This window comes from Malurus melanocephalus, unplaced genomic scaffold (genome assembly GCF_030028575.1).
Source record: "Malurus melanocephalus ecotype Western Australia unplaced genomic scaffold, MMel_1.1 scaffold_527, whole genome shotgun sequence".
In the NCBI taxonomy this organism is placed as follows: domain Eukaryota; kingdom Metazoa; phylum Chordata; class Aves; order Passeriformes; family Maluridae; genus Malurus; species Malurus melanocephalus.
The window spans coordinates 221532-243546 of NW_026623759.1; the positions used below are offsets into that span (position 1 = coordinate 221532).

General features: G+C 48.8%; 3 protein-coding genes across 4 annotated transcripts in view; 2 read left to right on the forward strand and 1 right to left on the reverse strand.

Annotated features, from left to right (window-relative positions):
* Positions 1-555: 555 nt before the first annotated feature.
* LOC130582844 (TLC domain-containing protein 5-like) lies at positions 556-4502 on the forward strand. Its single transcript, XM_057381771.1, has 3 exons — positions 556-759; positions 2827-3031; positions 3964-4502. The coding sequence occupies exons 1-3, from the start codon at positions 556-558 to the stop codon at positions 4500-4502; spliced, it is 948 nt and encodes a 315-aa protein (XP_057237754.1).
* A 2060-nt stretch (positions 4503-6562) lies between these two features.
* LOC130582843 (translation initiation factor IF-2-like) lies at positions 6563-12796 on the reverse strand. 2 transcript variants are annotated; one of them, XM_057381769.1, is made up of 3 exons: positions 11246-12796; positions 9378-9556; positions 6563-6623 (listed from the first exon to the last, which is right to left on the reverse strand). In XM_057381769.1, the coding sequence occupies exon 1, from the start codon at positions 12794-12796 to the stop codon at positions 11390-11392; it is 1407 nt and encodes a 468-aa protein (XP_057237752.1). In that variant the 3' UTR covers positions 6563-6623; positions 9378-9556; positions 11246-11389. The 2 variants fall into 2 exon arrangements, with proteins under 2 accessions (XP_057237752.1, XP_057237753.1); XM_057381770.1 differs by lacking the exon at positions 6563-6623 and adding an exon at positions 6806-9199.
* Positions 12797-12822: 26 nt separating this feature from the next.
* The window catches only part of ARHGEF12 (Rho guanine nucleotide exchange factor 12), a gene marked incomplete at its 3' end in the record, with an annotated part of 66642 nt that continues 57449 nt past the window's right edge, over positions 12823-22015 (forward strand). Inside the window, exon 1 of the mRNA XM_057381772.1 lies at positions 12823-12887. Within this exon, the coding sequence (XP_057237755.1) occupies positions 12856-12887 (32 nt within the window). The remainder of the gene's footprint in view (positions 12888-22015) is intronic.

Consider the following 22015-nt stretch of genomic DNA (forward strand, 5'->3'; position numbering starts at 1 on the left):
AGCTCTGGGTGTGCCCTGTGCCCGCTATCGCTGCCGCACACGCGGGGTGATTGGAGCGGTGGGAAGGGCGGMTGGGAGCGATTTCTGTGTCCCCAGGCGGCAGCGATGCTCCGTGTGCCCTGTGGGGACAGCAGCGGCTCTGGAGATGGGTTCTGTAGGGTCTGGTGGGGTCGTGGCTGAGAGACCTGGCTGGATTGAGCCGGAGCAGATTTGGGGTCTGTCGCTTCCTCGTAGGGGCAGCACTGATCTCTGCGATTTGATGACCCGGGACAGGAGCCGAGGGAACGGCTGGAGCTGTGYCGGGGGAGATTTAGGTTGGATATTGGGAAAAAGAGGGTGTTGGGATACCGAAGAGGCTCCCCAGGGAATGGTCATGGTCCCAAAGCTGCCAGAGCTCCGGGAGCGTTGGGACAGCGCTGCCAGGGATGCACAGGAAGGATTGTTGTGGGGTCTGGGCAGGGCCAGGACTGGGCTCTTGTGATCCTCGGCAATTCCGGGCATCCCGTGACGCACCGAGGAGGGCAGGGATGCTGCGGAGCGGGGCGGTCCCCAGGGATGCGCTGCGGGGCCGCGGCGGCGGCTGGCTCGCCTTCCTCCCATCCTGCCGCCCCTATCCCCTCCTCCCGGCCCTCCTCCCCCTCCTCCTCCTCCTCCTCCTCATCCCCATCGCTGCCGTCCCTCCTCCCGGCCGCCAGGTGCCCCTCGGCCGCCGCCGCTCGCTCCGTGTTCCGGGGCGGCCCCGGCAGCGCGGCCCGGCAGGTGGGTACCGGGAGGGTCCTGTCCCTGTCCTGTCCCTGTCCCCATCCCTGTCCGGTCCCTGTCCCCATCCCTGTCCGGTCCCTGTCCCCGTCCCTGTCCTGTCCCTGTCCCCATCCCTGTCCCCGGGATGCGGTGGGATGCGGTGGGAGGATGCGGCGGGCGCTGCGCAGGCGATGCCCCGCGGCTGCGGTTTGTGCCGGAGGTCCCCGCGCTCCTCCATTTTCTCGTTTGGATTATAAAAAAAAATGTGGATAACGGGATAACGGGGCTTTGCTGGAGGYGGGCATCTAATTTTTAATCGTTTTCGGGCTGTTCTGCGCCGGGTTTTTAGGCACGTGTGTTTATTGTAGAGGCTGCTTTCATTCAGGGCCTCATTGCTGCTGGTGATGCAAATTATAATATCAATTACATATAATAGGTAATAATATTTAATAATATAGGAAAAGACATAATTTTGTATATTATTAGATGTTATTTATTTGTTGTTTATGTGTGTATTATACATAATTATTTGTTATTTATTACTCCATAATTATTGCTGCTTTTAAAATTATTTTGGCCTTTCTAATGTGCGTTTGTTGTGTATGGTAAGGACAAATTACAGAATTGTTTGGGCTGGAAGGGACTTTAAAGCTYATCTTGTTCTATGGGCAGGGACATCTTCCACTGTCCCAGGGTGCTCCAAGCCCCATCCAGCCTGGCCTTGGGCACTGCCAGGGATCCAGGGGCAGCCACAGCTTCTCTGGGCACCCTGTGCCAGGGCCTGCCCACCCTCCCAGGGAACAATTTCTTCCCAGTGTTTAATATATACCTACTCTCTTTGAGTTTAAAGCCATTAAATGTTGATYTTTGATGTGCAATTGGAAGAAAGCTCCCTGCTTTCTTTCTAAGGGAGCTGGAGCTGGGTCAGKGGGGTTTAGGTTGGATATCAGGGAAAGGTTCTTCTGTMCCCAGAGGGTGCTGGCACTGCCCAGGYTCTCCAGGGAATGGGCACAGTCCCGRGGCTKCCAGAGCTCCAGGAATGTTTGGACAGCATTTTTGGGGTGTCCATACAGGGCCAGGCTCTGTGATCCTTGTGGGTCCCTTCCAGCTCAGGATATTCTGTGATTCTTTCCAGGGGATGGAGAAATCTTTTTCAGGAGTAGGTGTGGAAAACACCTCAATATTTTCCAAGCTGGTTCCTCTTCTTTCCACCAGCCTTCTCCAGCTGSTCAATCCCTTTTGTCACACCAGAAGTCTCCCTGCCCTGAGTCTGGACCTTGAGCACAGGGATGTGAATGGAAAAGCCTGCTCAGAGCAGTTAATCCCACCCTTCTTTCATCTCCCCATGTTCCCAAGGCCCATTAAAGCATAATGGTTTTGTTTACCCAGCCTCCAGTCATCCCTGGGAACGCTCCAACAGGCCAAACAGGAAGGTTGGGCTTTGCAGCTGTGACTCCTCATCCCGTGAAGTCCCTTTRGTGCTCCCCAGCCCTGGGAGCGAGGCCAGCGTTGGGCAGGAGGTGCCAGTGGTGCCTGGGCTGTTGCACAACTGGAAACTCCTGTATCCCAAAGCCTGACTCAACTTCTTTTGATGCACTTCCCTGACTGTTCAGGGGCAGCGAGACACGCATTTCATGGAAAGGCATTGTATGAACGAGGTGTAGAATAGAGTAATGTGTATTTGGGGGATTTTGGCAATATCTTATGTGCTGTAACTTTGTTCTGGCAGTTTGTCTGAGAAATTTTTGTATTGCACAGTGAGAGAGGGAAGATGTATCAAAGAAAAACTGCTGAAAAACCCAAAACCTTTATGGACACATATTCTTATTCTTTTGCATCCAAAAGATTTGGAGCTTTTGGTGCCAGTAAGGATGAAATGCAGTGAGCAGAGTAAAGAGATTTTCACAGGGATCCTCTGCAGAGAAGGATCTGTCAGGATCAAGCAGCCCCATGGAGAACCAGCTCTGCCCACTCGGGGCTGGGATGGTCACGGTGCAAAGCTGTGCTGGGTTGTGCTGACGCTGCCAAAAGCTCGAGCTCCCACTCCCTTTATCTTTCTGATCGCTGGTGTCCTGCTGTCCCCAGGACAGGATGCTGTTCCCGCTGCCCCTGCGTGCAGCCTGCAGCCTGCTGGCCTGGTTCTGCCTCTACAAGTGGTTCTGCCACCGCTACCGGCACCGCAGCCTCGAGTGGAGCTGCAGGCTGGTCACGCTGACCCACGGCATCCTGGCCACCTGTCTGTCTGCTTACATCGGCTTCATTGATGGCCCCTGGCCCCTGAGCCACCCAGGTGAGTGAGCAATGGGGGATCCCAGCTCGCCCAGCCGGTGATGGGGCTCTCCATCCACCCCAGAGGGTGATGTGGGCTCTCCATCCACCCCAATGGGTGATGGGGATCCTCCATCCACCCCCCAATGGGTGATGGGGGCTCTCCATCCACCCCAACGGGTGATGGGGGTTCTCTACCTCGCCCAATGGGTGATGGGGCTCTCCATCCACCCCAGTGTGTGATGGGGTTCTCCATCCACTCCAATGGGTGATGGGGTTCTCCACCTTTCCCAATGTGTGATGGGGCTCTCCACCCACCCCAGTCCCCAGCCCGCTGGATGGATGATGCGGTGCCATCTGAGCTGCTCTGTGGTGGAAAGCCCCAGAGGAACGGAGAGCCTGGTACTGGGTTTTGCTGCTGTAATGGCCCTCCCCAGCTGCAGTTTGGCACAGCGTGTGACCTTTTGTGTGGCCATTACGTGTGTGCAGCTGCCRCACTAACAACTGTGGGATTGTCACTCGGGGGATTTTGGTGGCCGAGCTGCCACCAGTGCGAGCCTGCCAGGTGAATATCTGCAAGTGACTGAGACACTGACTTTGCTTAGGGTTTTTTTGCATGTAAAGGTGTTTATTGTGAAGAAGCTTCGTATTTTATAAGAATTTAAACAATTAACAATTAGTTTCTAGTTGCATACAATGTATATAGTAATGGGTAAAGCTTGTCCTTCTTTTGTTCTTTTTTAAATTTCTGTCTTTTTTTTATGGCTTTTGGTTTTTTGTGACCTGGCCTTTTCTTATTTAATTGTATCTGTTTACCCAGAGTTTTTTTGTTCATCAAGGCAAACAGATTTTTGTTGTCTGAGGCTTGCACCCCCACCAATATCTCTTCCCTGTCCCACATCCCACTCGCTGTCTTCACCCTTTAAATTARTTTCTGGTGTTTTTCTGTTCCAGGCTCACCCAACACGACCCTCCAGGTGCACGGGCTGTGCCTCAGCTTGGGCTACTTCATCTTCGACCTGTGCTGGTGCGTGTACTTCCAGACGGAGGGTGCCCTGATGCTGGCCCATCACCTGGTGAGCATCGTGGGCATCGCGGGCTCGCTGGCGCTGGGCGAATCTGCTGCCGACGTCAACGCCGTCATTTTCGGCAGCGAGATCACCAACCCGCTGCTGCAGGCGCGCTGGTTCCTCAAGGAGCTGGGTCGTTACCACACCTTCACGGGGGACGTGGTGGATTTCCTCTTCGTGGTGCTCTTCACCGGCGTGCGCATCGGCGTGGGCGCCTGGCTGATGTACTGCGAGCTGGCCTCGCCGCGGCCCCGCTGGTACATCAAGCTGGGCGGGGTCATCATGTAYGTGGTGTCCTGGGTGTTCATGGTCAGCATCTGCCGATTCGCCCGCAGGAAGAGCATGAGGAAATACCAGGCTTGGAGGAGCCGCCGGAGCCGCGAGCTGGGCTTGAAAGCCAACGGGCATCTCAAAAGCCACTGAGAGGATGCTGAGTGAAGACTCSCTCGAGTTCCCCAGCTGCCAAGGAGGGGCATTGTGCCTGAAATGCCACGTTTGGGAGAGGAGCCAGCGCACGATAGCAGCTCTGGGGCCAATTTATCCCTGGCGTAACTCCACTGAGATTTGTGGAGCTATGCCACGGACTCGCTGCGTGCGCGGGGTTTGGCCTGGCAGAGGCTGGCTCGGTGTGTGCTGAGCACAGCCTGAACGCTGAGTGAAAGAAGGGCTAATTTTATAGACTAAACATGACTAGTGCAGCAGTGCAGATGTAAATAGTGCTGTCTGCAGCCAGCTCCTTCGGGAGCTTGGCACAGAGGTGCAGGTGACACTAGGTCCCCATGTTTGGTGTCCTGTGCAGTTTAGGCAGCTAGAGTGACTCTGTGCTGGTAGGAAGGAGCGTGTTCTAGTGTTGAATCCAAGCTGGGATTCCTGGCTCTTCCACCACCTGGCTGTGTGACCTTGGGCAAGTCACACAGCTCAAATTCTGTGCCTAATTCCCCATTTGTGACTTGGGGGGGATGGAGCTGATCCATCTGTGATGCACTTTGAGATTTTCACTTGAGAGGTGCTATATAAATGCAAAATGATGGTTGTTACCTGGTCTTGGTTCATTATCCCTGAGTTTCCTTTGGAAGAAATTACTTTGGTGGTCGAGCTAGAGTGAGACTCTAGAAAAAAAAAATACAGTATTTTAGGTAGGTTGTTGTTTCCTACCCTTTCTAACTCCTTTTAATAACTTATTTATTAACATAAATKTCTTTTTCTGTAGTGTCCAGAAGCTCTAAATGGCACTGGCGCCATACAGGACAAGGTGCTCTGTGAATACACCCAAAGACACAGCCTCAGAAGGGAAACTTTCCTGATTTTTCCCTCTTCATCCCTGACTGTTAAAACTCCCCTCCAAACCCTGCTTTGAGCTCCTTGGGTGACCAGCACACTCCATTATGAGAAGCCCCATCAGGACTTGCCAGGGGTTTTCTTGCTAAYGAGCCAAGCCCTGATTTTATCTGCAGAACCCCCAAATTCCCTCTGCTGTGCCCCAAATCCAAACTGGGATTTCTGGTTGCCCAGCTCCAAATTTGCCCACTGGAAGCTGCAAACTGACCTTGACTCTCCTTCATCTGAATCGATGCCTTGATCCCTGGGCTTTGATTCCCCTCTGTCTCCCTGACCKGATCTAAATCACTTTATAGAAATGAAGATTTAGAGGGTCAGAGGGATTTATTTTGCAGCTTAGTATATAAAGAAGTGAACAGGCCCAGAATTTGGTCTTTTTAAAGCAAAAAAACAACCTGATAGAGAGAAAAAATCAGCATTATTTATTTGGTCCTATTTGCAGGGAAGAACCATGGCCAGCTGGCAGCTTCTGGAGTTTCTTTCACTGCATGTTCTTAAGCTGTTCCTTTGTTTTTGTCGGGATTTTGAGCATTTCCTTTGAGCCTCCAGTGCAGCTCAGGTGCCCCTCCTGCTTCAGCCTTGCCTGCTGCAGCCAAAGACCCAAAGAACACCCCAAAAAACCCCTTCAGATGAGCAAAGCCAACTGATGAGCAAGAAAACCTGACTCATTGAGCACTACCAAGCCTTGAAAGGAGACAAGAAAGGCTGYCTGGGGCCTGCTGGTTCTTTTTCCCAGCTCTGCTGCTCTTTTGAGCACATCCAGGAGCCTTTTTGCCTCAAGTTAACCCACTTTGGGGAGTGGGTCCAGTCTTACCTACCTCGTGGGGTGTTTCCATTTAGCACMAAGCCACCCAGGATGGACTCTCGGTGGTTTGTGTCACGCTGTGCTGTATAAAAGTTGCTTTGAGTGAAGCACTTCCCGCTATGAGCCATCAGCAGCGCTTTGTCACCTGGATGTGGCACTTCCCAGCATCCCAAAAACACGATTTTGGTGTTTTGCAAAGGTGCTTGAGGGTGGGAGTCAAAGGGAGTGAGCTGCACATGCACATGAAGATCAGCTCTGCTGCTGCTGCTTCTTCACAGGGAACCCCAAGGTGCAGGAAAGGGGTCTGGAGGGTTTTCCCCAAGTCAGGATTGCAGRAAATCTGGAGCCAAAAGATTCTGAGCAGCCAGCCTGGCCTGGAATGAGGCTTTCAGCAGCAAGTCCTGGAGRAATGGAGGTGGAAACAGGCTTGTCATTTCTGCTAAGCTGCCAACTGAGCTTTGCTGAGCAGCCCTGGTGGTTTGGGCTCTGAGTTTGCTGAGGGTTGGGATGCAGCTTAATGTGATTCCAGCCCTCGCCTGCCCAGGAGGATGAGGATGGCAGGGATTGCAGTGGCTGTGAGATATTTTAGAACAGAATGGTTGAGTGGTCCCCTGCTTTGAACTGGGGGAAACTTGGTTGGAAGAAGGAGAGCAGTGCTCAGTGTTGAGGCTTTAGAAATTTTAAAAAAAGGGCAATTAGGTCTGGCTTCAGGAGGCAGAGCAAGGCCTCCTAGTCCATTTAGAAGGCTCCAGGATAGAATTTTTGACCCAGAAGTACAAATTCCAAGCTGTGGAGCACAGGGTRGGACCTGTCCTCAGGCTAGCCCATAGAGGCTGGAGCAAACTGTGARAGGAGACTGCAGAACTAGTGTGAAATAATAACTTGTGTTGGAATTACTGTGTAATAGCAACTAATGTTCCACCAGTGAATGGTGTAGATGCTTTGTATTATRTTTTATAAAAATAAAGATTATTTAATTATATGAAGAATTCGTTTTTTCTCTTTGGATGCTGTTCTGAAATCACAGGTTGGATTCGATGGTGTTGGAGGGCTTTTCCAACCTAAAAGATTCAGTGTGTGATTGAGTAGTACAAAGCAAAAATGCTTCCTTTGTTTTCCTGTGTTTCCACACCATGAGATCTCATTTATTTACTAAATATTGTTGCCTGGGAAAGCCGTGTGGAGTTGTGCTGGTAAAGAACAGCCACCYTGCTTGCTGATGGCCACAGCCAGAGATCCACCACGCCAAAAGTCTCAGCTTCTATAAATAGTTAAGCCAATTTAGTTGTTTGCATGTAACCCTTAAGTCCAGCTCAAAATCCCTCAGCGCTGGGGAGCAGCTGCTGTGGAGAGCTGAGCCCTCTGGAGATGTTTTTCTCTTTCCAGAGCCCAGGCTGGGGTTGGAGGGGGCTCAGGGCCCACAAGGATTTGTGCTGGGACTTTGTTGAAGCTCTGAGAGAGTCCAGAAGCAGGGAAGAAAGTACAGCAGAGTTCTGAAGCTTTGCTTTAGAGCTGCAAGTGTCTTCCAGGTCTTTTGTGTMTTCAGAAGTGACAAAATCCAGCATTGTCAATGGTCAGAGGTGCTTTGTCTGTAAAAAGTGAAATCTGCCCCTCTACACCCAATTAATTTCATTTTTTATCATCCTATTATTTCTTTACAGGCAACCCTGCTGTCTGCCTTTTGCTTCTCCTGCAGGCCCTACAGTCGAGCTTTGTAAAATTAACCTCCTCTTTCAGTCCTCTGCCCTCTCTTTGTAGCCRAACTCCTTATTTGTACTTGAAGAAAATGGCAATTTTTTGATATTCAGGGCTTTATTCCCTTGCAGCAATAGTCCAAGCCCTGAAGTAAAAGCAGCATTTTAAATCTTTGAAATTTTCTGTTACATTAATGCCATGTCCAAGGAAATCAGTGCAGGGGCAGCTTGGCAGCTGATAAATGGGCAACATAAAGGATCTTTAGGAAATGATTTTAAGAAGGAATAGAACAGTTCAASCTACGTGGAAAAGCTTCTGTAAAGCAATAATGGTTTACAGGTAGATAACTTTATGTGGGAAGGAGGAAGTTTGAACTTCTGCAGCTTCTCAAATGTTACAAAACACAGGTTTTAAGTTGTGTTGTTTGAGCGTGTGTTGTGTCAGAAGATTAAGATCTGTTCCACAATCCTCAGATGTGAAGAGAAATTATAATTTCCATTTTTTAAAAAGATTTTAGTCCAGTAACAAACACCTCTCTATTTTTCATCCCCTTCCAGCCAGAGGATGGAGAAAGAGAGGGAAACTCCTGGCAGAACGTCCAGCAGCTTCATCTGTCCTTACAGAGGTTGCTGCTTTAATTCTGCTGATATGGAAAGCAAGCTTAAGGCTATAAAAATGCTGACTGCACCCTGGATTATCCAGGTTTAGGAACTGTAATAAGCTGTCACTGTAGAAGCTCGGCTAGATTAGGCTCTCTGTGTCTCAAAGCCAGCAAAGCATTTTGTCCCGAGTGGCCTAAAAGCACAAACCAACCCTGGGTGCATTTCCAGGGGCCAGGACAAGCTCTTAAGGAGAGGATGAGGTACCTGTTTTAAGGTGGAAGATGAAAAAAACCTTTGGAATTGCATAGAAATGTGGAGCACAGCACAAATTTATTTGTGTTTTCTGGGATCAGGTCCCCTGTTCTTTAGGAGTCACAAATGTCTGCGTGCATTTGGGAAATGTTTTCTCTGTCAGCCCTGAGAACGATTTCCACTGTGCTTTTCTCCTCCAGCTGTGCAAGGTGTAAAGGTTTGGCTGTTGGCTTCCAGAAGCAGCAGAAAAACAGGAGCTGGCACARCAATTTATGGCGAAAACCAGCCCAAAATATCAGGGCATTTTATCACTGGTTTTAAATTAATTACTCGTAAGGAGCAAAAGAATCTTTGTGCACTTGATTTTTGTGGTGGAGCTCAGTGAAACTCAGCTGCTTATCCCATCTGAAACACAAACTGGAATTTCCCTGAAAGAAAAATGGTTTCAGGCACGGTTTATCCATACCTAAAATCTTCAAGCAACACCTTTTGCTGATTTCTATCTCGGTTTATTCTGAGCCCACAGCGCTGCAAACCTCCTCGGAGCATTCCAGAGCTCCACCATCCCAAAGCGCTTGGAAATGCTCCTTTTCCCAAATTCCTCACCTTTTACCTGCCCGGCAGCTCAGGTTGGAGCCATTCGAGGTTTTCCCAGCAGATGGCAACAGCTCCTCGGTGCGAGGCTGGGAGAGGGGATTTGGCTGAAGGATCCTCGCTGAACGCTTTCTCTACAAATCTGCTTTCACGGCAGCCCCTGTAAGGCACCTCCARGGATCTGACCTTTGCTTTAAAGCAAAATAAAAAGTTTTACTCCATAGGAATGATCCTTCTTCACTTCAGGGTCCTGCTTAGTTCTGCTGTGGTCTAAAAAACAGATTGAGGAGGTTAATTAGAGAATCACAGAATGGTTTGGGTTGRAAGGGACCTTAAAGATCATCTTGCTCCAACCCCACTGACATGGGATGGTTCTGTGTGTAGATTCAGGTGAAGTGACAACTTTAGAGCTACCAAAAAAAATCTATTTTAATTACCACAGTGTAATTGCTTATTGATTCCCCCACCTCATATTTCAGGTTGTAAAACAAATTATCATAAATAGGCATATTCATCTTAATCTGAGTCAGCTCCCACCAAAAAAAAAAAAAACCCAAAAAATAAGCATTTGCAGAAAAGAGAAGCAGTTACAGTTTCAGAATCTATGTCTTAGGATTTCCTCCAGCTAATTGTTCTGGTTATGTTGTCATGCACAATAAAAYATAATTAAAGTAATAAAAAAGCATCGAGGCCTAATATGTAAATGCTGGCCCTGCCATGAATCAGATCTCCCAGGAGCTTTCCCCTCTCCAGGCACAGTACTCAATGTTCCCAAAGTTAAAAGSAGGGAGGGATTTATGGCAGAGAAGATGCAATAGAGAGATATATAATAAATAAATATAGATATATGGAGGCATTCAGTCACTTCATCACCACTGATGACTGTATTGCACACAGCTGCAGACGTGGCTGCTTGTCTTGCACTCCCACACTTTTTTTTTTCCCCCAAGCCTCTATTTTCCCCAAAAGGAAACCAAAAAAGGAAGTATAAATGTCCTGCGTATAGATGTGAAGTATCATGTAGAAAATTATTTCATCCCACGCTTCCCCTCTTTGCTCTGAACTTCATCAAAACAACAAATTCTTCAGGCTCTCAGACAGTCTGCTGGCTTCCTGATCCACGCTCGCTCGGCTCCCAGCAGGAAAAAGCTCCGTGTTCCAGTGGCAGCAGCCTGGATATAGCTTCAGGCAAGGTATGGTCCGAGGGATCTGCTCCCGAGTTTCCAGAGCCTTTTTCCAGCCTTTTTCCAAGTCCAGTGTCCWGGCTTTGAAGTATATCCCGGCAAGATTAATTAAAGGGAAGAAGCGTGGTGTCCTGGATGATTGGGATTAGCTAATAAGGTTATTTTCGTCTGCTGGCATTTGCTGGGGAAGACTGATGTTCCACAAGTTCCTTTGTGCAGAGGGGGCAAGAATTACTGGCAGAGGAGACATCCTGCTTTTCATTCCACATCTGTGCTGCTCACGAGCTTTCATTTCTGGAGGAGTAGCACGGAAGCTTCCTGAAGTTCTGAGATATCAATGTGATTTCCAGGTGGTTGGGAACAAGTTGCTTGTAGCGTCAGGAAAAAAGGGGAATGGCTTCACACTGACAGGTTTAGATGGGATATTAGGAAAAAATATTCCTTGTGACAGTGGTGAGGCCCTGGGACAGAGAAGCTGTGGCTGCCTGGKAGCACCCAAAGCCAGGTTGRAGCAACCTGGGATAGGAGATATCCCTGCCCATGGTAAGGGGTTGGAACAAAATCATCTTTAAGGTTCCTTTCAACCYCAACCATTCTGCGATTCTGTGTGGATTTGAGACAGGCATTTCTGTCTGTGTTGTACGTGGTGGAAATGGCAGGGAATTACAACAAGGCCRTGTTTGTGCAAATGCTCACCTGCTGAAATTTATGCGCCCAAATCCCCTGCGCTGCTCATCTTTTCATGCTGTGGTTTGCAAGGGGAGCAGGAACAGGCCCCTGGCTGCAGTGCTYCTGGAATGCATGTGCAGGGAAGGATCAGCACTCGGATTTATGTTGACCTTAACCTGTAAAAAAAATTCCTAATGAATCGTGTGTGGGAAATGCAGGGAACGCGGGGCTGGACAGCAGAGCAGTGAGAGGCCTGGGAGCAACCAACACAGCCTGGGACAGCCTGAGGCTCCGGCACTGCACTGCTGCTGGCACTTCTACTRTTTTAATTCCCTGTTTATTTATTTTTTTTTTTCTTCTCCAAGTTTCGTCGGTGTCATATTTTCCATGGAGATGGAGGCGCGGGCGCTCCCTTGCCCTCAGCGCTGGTGACACGGCAAAACCGAGCACGGGATGGCTGGGGATGGGGAATGGAGAAGGGAAAAAGGGAAATCTCTTYGGGTTAGAGATCCAGGGTGAGGGAACCCTCCTCGGCAGGGTGAGGGAGGAGTGATTGTGACGGGAAGAGAAGGAAACAGCCCGTGGGTCTGGAAAAGGCTTCCCGAAGGGGAAAGGCCTCAGCACGGACCGGGGGAAGAGGAGGAGAAGGAGGAATAGGAGGGGGAGGAGGAGGAGAAGGAAAAGGAGAAGGAGGGGAAAAGCAGAAGGAGGGGAAAGAGGAGAAGGAAAGAGAGAGAAGGAGGAGGAAGAGGAGGGCGGGCGGCGGAGGGATCCGGCGGCGGGGCGGGGCGGCCGGAGGTACGAGCCCCCCGGAGGCGCCGGGGAGGGGAGGGGAGGGGCGAGCCCGGCCCGGCTCGGCTCGGCGCAGGCTCCCCCGGACGCGCCGCTCCCGCCTCTCGCAGCGCAGCGGGGCCGCCACCGGGCCGTGAGGGGAGAGCAGCGCGCCGGAGCCGGCAGCGGCGGTACCAGGAGCGGAGAGCACAGCGCACAGCACACAGCACACAGCCCGCAGCGCCCCGCTGGGTCCCGGGCCGGAGCGAGAGGCCGAGCGGCGGGGGATGGAGCCCCGGGCCTAGAGCGGCCGCCCTGCCCGACCCCCCTGCGGGCGCTGCACGGGCGGGGGTCGGGGCGGGCGGGCAGCGGGGATGGGCCCGGCCGAGGGCGGGGAGCGCCGCCCGCCCCCCGAGCGCCGCGGCCGCTGAGCCCCGGCGGGGACCGGGACGGGCACGGGCCCCCCGCGCTCTGCCCGGCCGCCGCTTGCCAACGTTTGCTTTTTTTTCCCCGGAGTGCACCGGGCTTGTTTTGCCGTTTCTTTTTTTTTTTGTCGGAGTTTTTTTTCTTGTTGGAGTTTTTTCCTTTATCCCCCACGCCCCACTTCCGTGGTTTGGATACTCTGGGTGACTGCAAGAAGAGTTTTGGAGTTGTTTCGGATTGGGTTTGGTTTTGGTTTTTTTTTTTTTTTTTTTTTTTCGTTCCCTTCTCCTGCCCTTGAACTGAGTTTGTCCTCTGTGCATGCCTCTTCTGGAGCAAGGCTGGATCCTGAACCTCGGTGCATGTGAGGGGCAAAGCCTCGTTCATATTTCTGCAATAAGAGTAAAATGTAAATTGGATAATACGACTTCTTGCCAAAGGCTCCAATGAGTGGCACACAGTCCACAATCACGGACAGGTCAGTATAAAACGAGATTTCTTGGGCTTTTTCTTTTCTTTTTTTTGAAATGTGAGATATTCCCAAAGCTCGTATACTTTGCGTTCTGACTTCAGTCACAGACGGGATCAGAAAAGCGGGATTAAATCAGAGTTTCTGGGAACCGAGGGGGCCTTGACTGTCAAAGCGACTGGGTTAACTTTGAAACCGGAGTATTTCAAGTCCAACAGCTTTCAAGCCTGCCAGGCTGACTTTGTAGGAACCAGGGGTGGTAATTCAACTTGCAGGAGGGGCTGGTGCTGCGARGAACGCCGAAAGCAAGTGTTTCTGCAAGGAGTTTAAGCAGGAAAAGCCACCAGAATTTAGGATACAGCTCAAGCCTGAACTCGGAGACCGTGCTGAAGATGCGCTTGGGTCTCCTTGGGTCAAGTACTGCAGAGAGGTCACTCCAGGTGAGGGCAGGAGGGAGAGTTGACAAGCAGGAATGTCTGCTGGTGTCTCCCTTCGCACTAAACCTGGCTTTAGGTACCTGCTCAGGCCACTGRGCTGCTCTGCAGGTGCCTTTTATTACAGCCTGGGCTTTTACTCGTTKGTACTGGGCTGTTTCAGGAGCAGGGAAAAAAMWRTGWSMMMAAAAAAAAAATMAAGTTGGAAACCTCTTCATATGCTTTTGAGACAAATGGCTGGAATGAGTGTTTTCAGATTTTATTTCTTTTTATGAGAAACGGTATCTTTTTTGACACTGTATGCTCTAAAAAGAGTTTCATTGTGTTTTGTTGTATTTTCATGGTGTTTCTCTGGTGGTTAAGGTGTAAATGCGTGTGGCAAAGGCCTCRCTTTGGTTTTTTGTGACCAAGCAGTTCTGGCACAGTGGAGAAACTGAGGCTGGGGCAGAGCAGTGATGTGTCTGGGTACCTGAACTCACCAATTTTAGGCTCCAGGTGTGGGCAGGACAGAAGCTGAGTGTGGTTCTCATTTAAACCCGGGCCCTTTCATGACTCCACAGATCCTTGCACAGTCCAAAGGGCTCTGGGACAGCTCAGAACTGTGCACAGTCTGTGTTTACAACTACTCACAGAGTGTTAAATCTTTACAATGAGTTGTGCGGTTTGTACTAGCAGAATTTTTTTTTTTTTTGAGTGCGTGAATGACTTTTGAGTTGCAGGATTTTTTTCTCTGTACCAGGCAAGACAATGACAGTAAAAAGGCATTTCAGTGGATTTGTGAGGATTTTGTTTCATACTTAAGGCCATATGTCTTGTGGCAGTTGCATGATATCAAAAAGAAGGACAGGATTTCCATACCAAAAAGCGGCTGAGTGATGCATGGAAAGGAAAAGCACGAGAACAGGGAATTTAATTTACTTGTTAGTAAAACAAAATACTTTCCATTATTGAATTGGAGCAGCCAAATTGAAAATGCAGCGGAGACAAAAAAAATGTCTCATTTCCTTTTGCTCTCAGTCATGTCAGGAGGATGTTTCTGTTTGGTGTTCCATTAAGGTTTTGGATCAAAAGGCTTTTAAATGTCAGGTGAGGAGCTGTCTCCACAATCCTGGCAGTCGGATTTCTGGGATGGCTGGGGGAATGTGGGGAAACTGGATYTCATCTTGTCACTGTTTTTCACCTCTGGCCTGAAGGAGCCCCAGCTCTTGGGTACAAAACCATGGTTCAGCCTGGAGAAGAGAAGCTTTGGGGTGACCTAGTTGTGGCCTGCCAGGAACTGAAGGAGCWGAAGAGGAAAGCTGGAGAGAGACTATTTTAAAAGGCCTGCAGTGACAGGACAAGAGGGAGTGGTTTCAAACTCAAAGAGTGGGGTTAGATTGGATATTAGGGAAAAAATTTTTTGGTGGGAGGGTGGGAGGCCCTGGCAGAGGGTATCAGAGAGGCTGAGGCTGCCCCTGGATCCAAGGCCAGGCTGGACAGGAATAGTGGAAGATGTCCCTGCCCATGGCAGGGTTGGCACTGGATGATATTTAAGGTTCCCTCCAGCCCAAACCATCCTGGGATTCTGTGCTGATCCTGTGATTCATTCCCTGGCCGAGCCTTTCACATGAACCCCAGACATGGCAGTGGTGTTTGTTCCCATCATGTGGATCTCTGCCTTTCCTTTTCATCCCCAGCATTGTGCAGGATTTGGAGGGGATGCTTTTTGATCCCTTGTCCCTGGAGTGCTTTGGTGAGAAGCTTCTTTTCCCTTCAGGCCCAAGGAGCCTCTGTGCTGCCTCTTTCAATCTGGCTCTGGGGCTTGGAATGTAAAGCAGGTGCAATAGAAATAATCTCCCTGCTCCCACTGTCATTAGATCTGCGTGGTATAAATCATCTGACATGTTCAATGCTCTTTGTATTTATCAATCATCTTCCTTGGTGGGATTGAGTTGGGAATTGCCTTAAACCAGGAAAACCCAGCTTGCCTCTGTGCCAGATGGTATTAGGAATATAATAGGGTAGCTCAGGCCTGGATTTTTCTCCATATTAGCTTTACATATTTGCATTTTGCATATGTAGAGCTGCCTAAATCTGTGTTGCTTTGGTATCCCTTCAGTTTAAGGTGGTAGTGGTTTGACAGCTGTCAGACATTTCCCTTGTCCAGGTTGCACTTGTTTCATCCTTGACAYGTTTTATATCTCTCGTTTGTGTTGATGGTGTCATCATTAGCATTAAATATATAAATCAGGGTGGATGAATGGCCATTTCTAGTGCTGCTCTGTAGCCAGCATGAGAAACGATGTTTTTATTAAGTCCCCTCCCTATTTTTTTTTCCCTTCTTTTATTTTTGTTCTCTTTCCCAGGAAAGTTGAATGGATTTTAGTGTCTGGCACTGCTGAAGCACAGTCAGGCCAGTTCATATCTGCTGTGTCTGGGCTCATTCTCTCTGTGAGCCAAACCTTAACCCAGTTAATTTTGGTAATGGCCATGCTGGGATTCTGTTATCAGAATCGTTTTCTGGTGTCTTCTCCTTCAAGTGCCTTCAGTCTGGAGGGAAGTGAGTGCCTGGGGGAGTGAGGGAATACCAGGCATTAGAAAAGGCAGAACAGATGTTAATCCTTCTGAGAGTGTAATGGCTGTTCAGAGTTCCTGGAGGAGCTTCTGGCCCACCCTGCTCCCCATCAGCGTTTGGGGGAGCACCTCAAGGGTGCAGACAGACAAAAAATGATCTCCTCACTCTGTTGGACTCGTATCAAAACACTTGAGGCTTAGAAACAAATCAGCAAAACATTGGCCAAGATAGCTGTGGTGCCTTGCATGGCTTCTAATGGTTTGAGAGAGTTAAACACTGGCTTTAACTTCCCCTTCTTTCTCCCAGGAAGTTCTTCCACTTAGTTTTACTTTATCAGTTGTTTTTTTTTTTTTCCCCCAAGTCCTGGTACCCACTGGACCGGGTCAAATTCTTCATCTCCAGCCTTCTTGCTCTGCTCCTTTATGTTTGTAAACATTTACACCCTCTTAATTTAATCCTTTCTTAGCAATGCTCTATTTGTTTAGAGGCCTCCTAAGGTGGCATTTATCTTGCTGAGCTTAGGAAGTCTTTGAGGTAGACATCCCTGAGCTGCTCGTCTGGCTTGACTTGATCGTTAGGGGAAGGAAATCTGCACATCGAGGGGACCTTTCTTCTCCTAAAGAGATCYAAAATCAGTCAGGTGACTGAGCTTCATCCAGCTCTGCATTTAGGTAAGATTTGCTGTATCTTTTAGCCTGAAAAAATCTATTTTTGGCTACTCAGTGGTGCTCGGTTGGATTTTTGTCGCTGGATGCTGTTTTGGGCTGGTTTTAGTGGGGGATTTTGGACTTTGGGCCCATCTGTGGTAGCGGGCAGCTGGGCAGGGTTTGTTGGAGCACTTTTCCTGTTCCTGCTGCAGCCTGGCCGCACTCCCTGCACTCCCAGCTCTCCTGGCCGGACACTGGCCAGCTCTGGGCGTTGCTCTGTGGCCAGCCACACATGGCCGAGCGAGATAAGGCCTTTATTCTTCCCAAGGCCACGCTGGGGCCGGGCTGCACTTCGGCCATTTCCAGCCTGGGCTTGGCCACCGCCGGCCGGCCCGAGCTCGGCCGTATCCTGTTGTGACACTAAAGAAACATTTGTGTGCCATTAATTTTTTTTTTTCACTCCGAGTTAACTGTATTTTTCTTCCTGTCGCCGTTCCAAACACACTTCAGMGTTGAGCAATTGCACGGCTGCAGGACTTGCTTTGTGTTTCTTTCTGTTTATTAAAGGCCAATAAAAGAAAGGAGGCTCTCGCTTTTGCAGGACCTCGCTCAGGAGCTGGTGACTCTTCTCTGCAGTTGCTTGCAAATGAGTTTTATTTATAACCGTGCTGTAGTTTCTGTTGCTATGATTGGAAAACAGCAGAGGTAGAATTTACACATAATTACCCTTGAGAAGTTTTAATTGGTGATTTGCTCCTGACTGGGTATTAAAATAGACTCTAATTGTTTCTTATCTGCTTTAGATGCACTTTCCCTGTCTTTGGCTGTTTGGAAGTCCTTGTAGTAACTCTGGGAATTCTTTGACATGTATGGTGGGGGAAAAGGGTTTTATTTCTTCCAGCAGGGTAAGAACTGCACAAAAGTCACACCTTGGTGTTACAGAGTAGTTGGATGTTACTACCATGCATTTATTCAGTTATTAGAGTTTGTTAAATCCAGTATTTATGGAAAATAAAATGGGCTGCAGCATGACATCTAAGGACTAAAAAGAGTAATAGTCTCTGAGTGGTGCTTTCCATCGTTCTGCCTTCCCATGCTTGGAAATTAGCAGTGGACAGGCTCTGTGCATAAATTCGTGTTTTATTTTGCTGTTCTTGAGGCTGGCAGAAGAGAGGACTGTCTGGGCTGTTTGCTTCTGGCTTGGACACAAATGCTACCACTTCGTGTTGCATAGTTTATTAGGGCTTTTGCTGCAGACAGGAGCTGAGGTGAGCTTGATTTTCTAGTTTTGAGCAGAGCTGTGGGCGTTGTGATTATTTGGGTGGAGGCAGGAATGATATTTCATCTGTGAGCCCAATTGTATAATTCTCCCTGTGCACAGAACTCCTGTTAYGACATTTTAACATTTCACATTGGTGGATGAGGAAGGGTACTGGGATGTTGGCTACTTCAGTTTGAAATTTTCAAAATTCTGCTCCAAATCTATGGGAATTCAGAAGCAAAAAAATGATTACTCAGTGCTGTCGTAGCTGGAGATGCTTGAGAAGGAAAGTTCTGCTTTGCCCTTGGAGCAGGAGTTTGCTGAGGTCACTGGTGGGATCTGTGGGTGTTCATTGGTGTCCTTTGACTTCCATGACCTGTGTGGGAGGAGAGTTCCTTGGTCGTGGAGGGGGACAGCAGTGAACACAGGAAGTCAAAGAGTCTTCTGTTCGCTCTCACAACTGTTCTGGACCCTGTTGGGATTTTGCAGGAGCAGTGATTTGTTGTACAAATAGTGATTTATTGTAGGAGTGGTGATTTAGGCACTGGAGATTTTGGCAGTTCATGCTGAGGCTGTGCAGAGCATTGATGGATTTGCCTAGGGAGGGTGGTACAGACACCTGTACCAGTTATTTTCCATATTTCATGATTATACACCGGGATTATTTGGTTATTTCCTGCAGTGGGGTCTCCCRGGGAATTTGTGTCTAAAGGATTTGAGTCGCTTCTGTTTCCCTGCTTCCCCAAGAAGCTTTGGTGTGTAACCAGCAGSATTTTTGACATTAACTGTTGTTTCCCCATTTTCCCTGCAGTGTTTTGAGTCACATCACTTACCTCTCATGGTTATAATTCTCCCCCCACCTGGGCAGCCCTGTGCTGCAGTTTGTACTGCTGCAGAGTGTCTCAGAGAGGAGCAGTGTTTGCTTTGGTGTGCACACTGAATTCTCCACTTCACCTCGAGCTGGTCCTTTGGGTCACCAGGGAGCTGTGTTGGCTGTGCTGCTTGAAAGATAAGCTCAGCCTCTTGCCTCGAGGCTTTATCCTCCGGGTTTCTCCTTSAATACCTCTTCCTTCCCTCTGCAAATTAGCAGTTGGAGACTTATTAATGAATCCCATTTGTATTATCCTGAGTTTCTAGTGGATGAGTTGCTCTAAAAATGCTTCTTCATGGCATTCCAGATATTCCTCTGCCTAAGCACTCCCCCTGATATTTTATCTGCTTTGAGATAAGTAGATTTTCCTGTGTAAGAGATGTCAATAGCACTGAGAGGAAATAGATTTAAATGCATATTTTCAGGTAGGTGATGCTGTGTTCTGTGGAACTGCTCTGGATAATTATTAGGTTTAAAGAATAAAAGTCTTAGTTCATGTCCCAGCTTGATTAAAGTAAGGGTCAGGAGTCTGGATGTTGGCAATATCTCAGCATCAGAAGAGAGAGCTTAAAATAAGACCAGGAGAAGCAGCAGCAAGGGAATTAGTAAAATGAAAAGGGATATAAATGTGCAGTGTTTGATGAAGAATGTAAGTGGGATAAAATGCAAGGCAGGATACATACAAAATAGTAACAGCACACTTAGGAAAAGACAGGAAGAAGCAACGTTTACTCATTTTTCTTTGAAAAGAAAACACGTAAAAATAAATACATTAAAAATGACAGGAAAAAACAYTGTCCTTATGTTTCAAATGTAAGCATAAGTATAAATAGTAAAAGCAAAACAAACAGTGTTGAGCCAGTGACATTCACAAATCGTCTCCTGAGCGTGGCCGATGCTTTGTTATCACCCTGCATCCTTTCCTTGAGGATTTTCAGTGTTGTGTCTGTTGGACTTCTGAGGCCCACGGGCAGGARCCCTTTTTTGCAGAGCCTGATGGTAAATAAGAAACATTGCTGTTTACATTTGTTGGCAAACGCTTCAGTGTGATCCTGTGGRGYTATTTTTAAGCTCTGTTTTGACAAMGCTGAAAGGTCTGGGCTGGGATGTTCCGTGGCAAAGGTGCTTCGTGGAATTGCTGTGGCAYTGGAAAAGCAGATGAGAGGAGCCCTTCCTGAGGTGGCAAAGATCACAGCACAGGTTTTTGTGCTTGGAATAGTTCTGSTGTGATCTGTCTGTCTCATTGTCCTGTTAGTCCCTGGATGCTGTCAGATGTCCTGGCAGGAGGGGCACGGTCACAAGCGTGTGCTGGCCTGGAYGTGGCATTTGAGGCTCAGTTCTTCTGAAAAATAAACCTTTTATGGGCAGGGAGCAGGGCTGGGTAARAGTGGAACTGTGTGAATTAAGCAGCAGGGCCTTTCATGGTGGTACAAAAGTTGTGATGTTGATGCTAAAAATCTTAAAGGAGAATCTCGAGGCTCTGGGAGCTCTTGGTGGCTCTCAGTTGGCACAAGAATTGTGTCTGCAAGGGCAAAATTCAAACTGGTTTTACTCCTGAGCTCTTGAAATACGTATTGGAAATCTTCAGGGATATTGGTGGAAATCATAATTTTATCCCACTGCTGTTGCTTATTGGATCTGTGAGTAGCAGCACAACTTAATCTTGTTTGTGTGAGAGCTGATCTTGAATTTATGTGCACACTGTGAATTCTGGTTTGTGGTATCACACACGAGGCCTTGTGTGACTTCCCAAGCAGAATCAGTGACCCCAGAGGAGTTCAATACTGTCTTTTTGGAGTCCTGAGCGAGCTGCAGTGCTGGAGAGGGGCTGGAAAGCTGAGGTGGGACCTGGATTGACCTGAGCCAGCATTTCCTGGTGTGGAGGAAAAGCCCCGTGTGTTTAACAAAGCACCAGACTGATGCGAGACAGGCACAGGATTGGGAGTCCACCACTCCCATAAACATACAAGCTTCAACCTGCAGGCTCACCTGAAGCATCTGATGGCTGCTTGAAAGTCTTTTTTAGCCTGTTATGATAGTGGCTGTTGGTGCAGCTTCTTGGCAGAACTTCAGACGAGGCAYTGCTCCGTGCCACAGAGGCTCCTCTGCCTTTCTGCGGTGCCYAGATGCAAAGGAGGTCTTTACCGAGATCAAAGCTGCCAGAAAAGCGGTGGAAACTGTGGAAAAGAAGAGAATGAAAGGGGGGAAGCCATAACGAGCGAGCGGYGAAAGGAAATAGGAAAAAGCTGCAGCGCGAGACAGGAGAAATCAATAGGAAATGAGTGAGAGGGAGAGAAACGGGAGAGCGGTGGCAGCTGCCAGATAGGAGAGAGGTTTCCTGCTGTCCCCATACTCCGAGGGCACACGGCAGCTCTGCAGGGCTAGCAGTGCTGCTGCCAGGCTGAAAACCCTGACAAGGCAGGGCTGGGGCTCTGTGCACCATGCAGGAGCACATTTGGTGTCTGCGAGTGCCTGTCTGGTGCTCCAGGAGATGCTGTGAGTGGCAGCAGCTCCCGTGTGACAGCCTTTGAGCTGTGCGATGATGACAATTCCTGTTCTTCTGGTAAGTGCCTTTCAAAGCTGGTGCTTACAAGGAAGAAAATAAAGTGGCTTTCTGCTCTCTGTCCATAGGGTGTTTTTTTCCGCTTTTGAAAARTTATGATTATGTCATGTCCCAACTGAGGCGGTGACCTCAGCCAAAAGTGAGCTGCTGTTCTGGGGTTTTAAAAGAGGGATTTTCCCTGCTAATACAACCTCTGTCCTGACTGAGGTGGCAGCATCAGCTCTGGCAAATATCCAGAGGGAACTGCCATAGAGGAGGGCGAATTTCTATCCTGTGAACTTCCTAAAAGTAAGGATGGGAGGAATCCTGGAGTGCCAAGGTTGCAARCCCTTAGCTGGGAGATCTCCTGCTGCCGAAATGCAGCTCTCCAGCTGGCAATTTGTTCCTGCAGCCTGTTGGGAGGCACCAAATGATAGGCTGTGGTTTGCCCTGCGCAGGCCCTGCGGTTTGGGGAGCGGAAGTGGTTCCTGCGGGCACAGATCTGATCTGAACAAACCCAGCAGCCTCCGTCGCTCTGGGGATCCTGCACAGAGAGCCYTCTGCCACTCTTGTGGGATTTGCTTTGTGTGGAAGTTTGTAGGATGCCCAAAGGAACGCCTGTGCAGGTGCTGCTCTGCCCTGAACCATCAGCAGCAAAAGCAAATAGATTTAATAATTTGGAAATAATGATCTAAAAGAGCAAAGCTCTCTCGATCATTATGTCCTAGATATATCTGGGATATCTCTCTAGATATCTGCAGATGTCTAGAGCACAGGTTTAGATGCTTCAGTGGTGGGTGATGTGATGTGAGAGTTTGATAATGCTTG